We start from the raw sequence: 7,216 nt of genomic DNA, 5'->3' as shown, positions 1-7,216 counted from the left end.
ATTTGCATGAAAACAATACAAACTAAACGTTTTCAGTCTGACTCACCTTCCACTGTGAGTCTGAAGGCATCACTCCAGTCTGTTATCTGGTAGTCTCTTCTAGCCCTGCAGCTATATTCTCCACTGTAGGATTCAGTAGCTGTGTTGATCCTGTATTCACTGGATGTAGGAGAGTTTTGTTTGTCTGGTTTCCATTCATACTTCAACTGAGCTCCTCTATTTCCATGTATCTCACATCTCAGAGTGACTTTCTCTCCTCTGAATATCTGAGGCCAGTTGGGTTGAAGGGTCACAGTGGGCTTAGAGACTGGAATGAATGATAATCAGAGAGAAAAATCATATAAATGTATACTAAACATAAACTTCAATAAAATTAGTTGTTCTGGATTACAATTTAATTTCAATCATCCAGATGTGATATATAAATAAAACACCTTAGTTAATTTATTTCTTTATGATGGAAAAAAAAAGAACATTTATTGAAATCCCAGAAGCAAGAAGATGTTTTATAGCTAGAAAACAGAAGAAGTTAGACAGACAGATATAAAGCAGTAAACAGTCACGTCTGGGACAGAGATAATCGTTTCTACCAGCCTGTCAACATATAAACTAACAATATGAATTAAATCACTTCGATATCTGACCCCATGAATTGTAGGAAGTTTTCTAGCATCATCTGTCACAGATAACTTTGACCAGTTATGTCTGTGAGGTTAGAAGTTTTCTCTACCTTTAGACCTGGAGATATCAATTTTTTTATTTTTTACCTAACAGAGACGGACAGAGAGGCAATGAGGACAGAGAGAGCCAACTTGAACCGTGCCATCAGGTTAGCGAAGCGGAGACACAGTCAGAAAATCCAGGAATCTTTTTCACGACGCCAGCAACACCAGGAGCAAATCGCTAGGCGTAGGGGCAATTAAAGACAACAATACACCCTTCCCTTGGTTGGTGAAGTTAATGCTGACTTCCTAAACACATTAAATAATGTTTTTGGGAGGACTGAGGAACTAAACAGCACTACAGCAGTGAAACCCACCAATCACATTGTGCAGTTTGCAGACGACACTATTCTATACTGGTTCCTGTTCAGAACCTGTTCCGTGTGTTCCAATTCCATGGCACCGTTTGGCAGCTCACTTAATGATTCTCTTAATGATTCCAGGCAGCACTAGAGCCCAGCTCTGGGCAGCACAACTTAAGTCACGTTTTTTACGCAAGTTATGCACACGGTATTCAATAAGCAAGTAAGACGTGACCAGGCATAATTCTAGAAAAACAAAACAAAAGCGTTTAAAGCGATCAAAAGTTTCGGTTCATTTTAAGGAAGAGAAAGATAGCAACAAGGCGCATTGCAATCATTGCAAAGTGGCAATTACATCTGTGGAAGGAAATAAATTCAACATGCAGAAACACCTGCGCACATAAGATGGCATACATTTTAACGAATGTCGTATTTTTGATGATTTCGGACAGAAGCTAAATTTATGACCAGCATGGAAGGCAACTCTGGTGGTAAGTAGCTAGTTTTATATCACTCACTGTGCTTAATGTGGTTCCTGGTAAATCATATCCCATTTCTGGAAATAAACCAGTTTCCTACCTCTCTTTGGGGTTATTAAACATACTACGAAGTTGCTCCACAGTTCAGGGAGGGAGAGAAAGGTGATTTATTTATTTAAATCAGGGGGAGATGAGTTTATTTCCTGAAATTGTACAGTAATGCCTTTTCATTAAACGGGTGCCTTCTCCATTAGATTTAGATGACTGTGAGGAGACGGGTAGCCTGGTTGGCTCAGAGGCTGGCAGCTTCAGTTCACTGCCTGCTGTTTTTGCAGAGGCAGGCAGAAATAGAATGTCCCAGGCAAAGGTAGATGAATGTCACCGTGCACTTACCAAGTTCATTGTTTCACAGAATCGATAAGAGAATCAATAAGGAATCGAATCATTTCACAGAATCGATAAGGGAATCAGAATTGTTAAATCTTATCAATTCCCAACCCTAGTGATGCGCCTCATCAGAGACAATGACGACCTGGACTACAGAGAGGAAGTGGAGCAGCTGTTGGGCTGGTGCAGAGACAACAGCCTGATCCTGAACATTTAGATGATGAAGGAGATCATTGTTGACTTCAGAAAGAACCGGTCTAACCACACTCTGCTGCTCATTGACAGCTAAGCTCTAGAGGTGATCAGCAACACCAAATTCTTCAAGAGGGTCAAGAGGGAACAGAAGTGCTTGTACTTCCTGCTGAGGATGATGAGAGCCCACCTTCCACCGCCATTCCTCAAAACATTCTACAGAAGCATTATAAGGAGCGTTCTGACCAGCTGTCTCTCTGTGTGGTGAACATGAGGACAGTGGTGAGGACAGCGGAGAGGATCATTGGGGCTCCTCTTCCCTCCATTCAGGACATTTCATCACAGCGCTGCGCGTCCCGAGCCGTAACATCATCAGTGACTCATCACACCCCCACCATGGACTGTTCTCCCTGCTGCCCTCTGGGAAGAGGCTCTCAGCATCCGGGGCATCCGCTGCAGGGCCAGCAGGTTATGGAACAGCTTTTTCCACGCAATAAGACTGTTGAACTGGTAAATGCTAAACTGGACTCACATCACACATGTGCAGAACTGAACTTTAAGGTCGTTTTTGCACCATTATTATTTTGCACTGCCAGCACTCATTCCTCCTCTAATAAAAAAAAAAAAAATGTTTTTCTGTGGCGCTGGTACATTGTTATAACTGGTGCACTTTATATTGCAATGTTATTATTTTTTTTAGTCTCATTACTTGTCATAAGCTGTGTGCAATACAGTTTTTTTGTATTCACTCTGTGCAAACAAAACAAAAACAACGTTTTTCGAAGTCTAAATAATCTCTGTCATGTTCCTATATGTGTGGTTTCCACACCAAGGAGCCTGTTCTGGAGAGATTGCTGTTGCTTTTAAATCATGAGAAACCTTAGAGGATGATGGAGGCAGTGAAAGTCATTCCTAGTTCCCACTGTTCCAGTTCTTCATTTTGTTACCTTCACACTAGAACTATTACTTCAATCTGACCAAGTATTTCACATAGGGGCGTAGGGTGTAGTGGGGACATTTGGACCAGACCTTTCTCTGCATCCTGAGGAGGTAATTCATCTATTTCATTCAGGTGTGTTAAAGCAGAAACATGTTTAAAAAGAGCAGGACACCAGACCTCAAGGACTGGATTAAATTTATGCCAGAATTGGAAATCACCTTCATGAATTAAATATTATATTTCCATCTGTTAGATTTTGTTACTATGGGGATTTATTTTAAAGATTAAAACATCTGTATTACAGAGCATCCAGATTTTCCATGAATATCTCCAGAACTAGCGTTCATCTCCAGTATTTATTGTGATTCGAGGACACCTTTCTATCACAGAGCAAATCAGAGACACACTGGATAAACAACCATGAATGCAAACACTCATACAATAACCAAAGACTAGTAGAGAGACAGAGGGCAGAATGCAATAAACATTTAACAAAGAATACATTCATCAAACAAACTCTGTAACTAAAATCTATCTAAAAATTCTGAAACAAACCGATCCCATTGTGATATAAACCAATTCTGTTTTTATTAACAGCTTAATTAATAATAACAATATAAATGTAGAAGCATATGCCTGAGCCCAGTTAGAATGTTAGATCACAGTGGGTTTAGTGGGAAATGTTCATTAACAAGAATTAAAAAAACAATTAAAGAATTTCAGAAATCTGACTAAACATCTAAACTCACCAGTTGCATAAATAACAACTTCATTACTCAGAGAAGTTGTGGTGTGTCTGTCTTTATCATATCCTCTGCAGGTGTAGATTCCTCCTTCTGAGACTCTGAAACGTCCATCAGGTTGTTCATCTACATTGGTCTGATCTGTGGAGGAGGTCCGTCTGAAAAGCTGATATTTTAATTCAGCAGGTTTGTCCACAGAACATGTCAGCGTCACACTGCCCCCTGCTGGTATTTCTGTTATATTCGCTGTCAGAGTGGCTTTGCTTTCATGTTCTGTATAAAAAACAAAACAAAAAAATGGGTGATTAAAAAAGAAAAAAAAAAGAAAATGTTAATAATAAATCAGAATGTGCTAAACATTTCAAGACTTGTTATATAAACATCTATTTAAACCTTTACACCTAGATTTAATACTGCTTGGATCATACATGTTTAAGACACATTACATTTCCAAAGGTTTTATTTTGTCTGAAATATCTCTATGATTTTCATGTCATCTTTGTTTTTCTATTTTCTATTTTATCTTTCTAAAGATTCTTAAGGGATGTATTTTGCAGCCAGTAAATATGCTCCCAAAGCAAAGGAATCTAGGAAAAAGTATTTCTATAACATTCTAATAAGGCTGTAATTTAGCAAAGGTTCAGTGTTTTATAGAAAGCAGTTGTACTTTATATAACTCTGGTCAGTGGTTCTTTCATAGACAGTTTGAATGACTTTAATGAAAAACAAAAACATGGATTTTCACTTTCTCTTCATTATCATAATATGTTGGTAAAGAGAGAGAGAAAAACATAAAAACAGTTTGTTCTCTTTTTATTCTTCCATATAACCTGTTATAAATAAAATAAATAAATATATTTTCTCTTTACTATGTTATTAAGTTTATGGAAAAGTAAACCTCAGTGGTACCAAAGATTTATGATGTTTCAAAGTATACATTTATTAATCATACATGTTGGATTTCTGTTATTTGTTAATTATACTTTAAATAGGCATAACTATTGGATTTTCTCTTCACTGTGGCAGCAGATGAAAATATTTCCCTCAAAGTTAACCAGTTAAAAACAGGACTAAAAAGCAAGAATGAAGATTTTTTAATTTCTATTTAAGAGGGTCAAAACATCTCATGAACTGCTGAGATTGAGGGATGTTTCCACAGTGGGCAGGTTATACAAAAAACAAAGATAGAAACAGAGGTGAGGAGCGATGGCAGCCAAGACTGATGAATTATGTAATGATAATGGCATTATAATGCAAGTTTGATGTCTCAAATATTGAGAAACATTAATTTCTAAAGAACATTTAACACTGAGACTGGAAGACGTTTTAAATATCTGATACACATAAGCAAAACTAAAAATAATAAAAGCACTCTGTTTTTATCAACAGAATTTGCTTGTATAAAAATCTAATAATAAAAAACAATAAAATGGAAATTAAAACCTCACACAAAAAAGCAAAAAAATGGATTTTTATACTTACTGTCTGTAAATTTGTAAATCATCAGGATAAGATAAACCCACAGTTTTACAAACAGATGCAAACTGAGCCCAAAATCACTCAGTTTAAATATGCAGAGATGCCTCACATATCTCTAATATACAGTAAGTAAGGTAAACTTTACCTGCTACTTCATAACAGCTATAAAATGTTTGCAAAATTTTGAAGCATCAAGCAAACTGCAGTGTCTGTGTTCCCTTTGGACACATTTGTGTGCCCTTTTAAGGCATGACCCAGATTGTTAATATCTTTTTCTTTAATGTGAATTGACTTGTTAGCCTTCAAACAAGGTCCAGATTAATATCTAACTTAAAAAAATAGAAAAAATGCATGTATCTGTTTTTCATTTATCAGACCGACAACAGAAAAAAAAAACTAGAGCAAGGTTTTTCTAAATAATTATATATATCATTATACATATGAGGAATTCATACAGGAAACTAGCATAGTGGTCCCTGGAGAAGTGGGTATACTCGCACTATTTTTTTATTGCAGCCCAGAAACAATGACATGTAAGACCATTCTATGTAGTTTACCGAAAAATGTCTTTGTTGTATTTACTCAAAGTCATATTGCTGCCATTTGATCTCAGGGAGGGAAGATAATGAAATAACTAAACGCTGGCCCACACACTTATGGATTTTGAGTGAGCTACTCTTTATTCATGAGTCCATCCACATGGATGACACCTATTCTCTCACTTAGCAAGTCAGTAGTTTCTTTAGTAAACCATCTCTTTGAACAACTTATTTGCAACAGTTAGAATGGGTCACTAATAAAATTAACATAACTTAATCAGGACCAGTTTGTTGGTATTACTGGTCAAACAGGCAGCTCTTAAAATTCTAAGCTCCAAAATCTAAACTCTTCAAATTGAAAGAAAAATTATTTTAGTGTAAGTCATTAGATATATATACTTATATCATATGATGATTGGAATTCATTATTCAAATTATTCAATGATATGTAACATAACAGTATTTAAAAAAAAAAAAAATGCATTTACAAGACTTCAACTGTGATATATTGTCACATTCCAGAACTCAGTGTTGCCAGACTGGGTGATTTAAATTTTGATTGTGAGGCTAAACATTGCTTTGGGCGGGTGGAGATAATTTGGGCTGATTGAGTCAGATTGGCGGTTTTTGAGTTAACCAACTAAAACACATGTCCACCAATCATTCATCATTACTGGTTCATAGCAAAGCCTCCCTGACCTTTCTCCATTACTAATTAGCTAATGCCATCAGCCAGGTTTTTTACAAAAGAGAACTAGTGAAGTAGCATCACAAATTATACTAGTTTTAGCAGCACGCAGATCTGGTGTAATAAACCTAGTGCCGACGATTGATCAGTTGAAAGAGCTTTTTCACAAGTTGCTCTTGTAGAAGCATATTTTTCCTCGGCCTAATTGGGGTGAAAGGATGGCTAGGAGTTATAAAAGATACGTGTTTAAAGTTTCCTCCTTTCCTCCTCCTTCATGCCATGAACAGAAGACACCTGTTCGGAGTGTTTATCTGGCTAATGGTAAAATGTATGTCCTTGATGAACTGAAGTTGTTTTGCTCCAAATGTTCATGTGTGAAGAAGCTCTTTATGCAGAGGTGGGATGGTCCCAAGGGAGACTATGTTGGGATTTGTACAGTACAAATATGTGTGCTGGGCTTGCCCCAGGCAGAGCTCTATCTCTCCGTCTAAGGACATAAAATAAATTTGAACCTTTTTCTTTCAAGAAATGCCTCTATCAGTTTCTCCACAACTTCACACTCTGCTTAAAGGAGAATTCCGGTTTTTAACACTTTTAGCCCATTTTCTGTAGTGTCCAGGATGAAATCGAATGATCGACACCAAAATTTTGACAATTGGTCCTGTCTCTGATATTTGGCTCATGCAGAATCCCCCCCCCCCTGGCTGCTTCAGAATGGCTTCCATAGTGCATGTCCGATAATGTC

The 7,216-nt window shown here is 37.1% G+C and overlaps 1 protein-coding gene and 1 long non-coding RNA gene across 2 annotated transcripts in view; both read right to left on the bottom strand.

Moving 5' to 3' along the window:
• LOC107101519 (high affinity immunoglobulin gamma Fc receptor I-like) overlaps positions 1-2,285 on the bottom strand; it is a 20,414-nt gene extending 18,129 nt beyond the window's left edge. Inside the window, exon 1 of the mRNA XM_015400465.1 lies at positions 2,273-2,285. Within this exon, the coding sequence (XP_015255951.1) occupies positions 2,273-2,285 (13 nt within the window). The remainder of the gene's footprint in view (positions 1-2,272) is intronic.
• A 1,418-nt stretch (positions 2,286-3,703) lies between these two features.
• LOC107101515 overlaps positions 3,704-7,216 on the bottom strand; it is a 16,209-nt gene continuing 12,696 nt past the window's right edge. Inside the window, exon 4 of the long non-coding RNA XR_001482082.1 lies at positions 3,704-4,038. This is a non-coding gene — a long non-coding RNA (uncharacterized LOC107101515). The remainder of the gene's footprint in view (positions 4,039-7,216) is intronic.

Source organism: Cyprinodon variegatus, unplaced genomic scaffold (assembly GCF_000732505.1).
Source record: "Cyprinodon variegatus isolate N-32 unplaced genomic scaffold, C_variegatus-1.0 Scaffold1107, whole genome shotgun sequence".
Lineage (NCBI taxonomy): Eukaryota > Metazoa > Chordata > Actinopteri > Cyprinodontiformes > Cyprinodontidae > Cyprinodon > Cyprinodon variegatus.
Note: the sequence above shows the minus strand (reverse complement) of the source record. Positions and strands in the feature narration are given on the sequence as shown.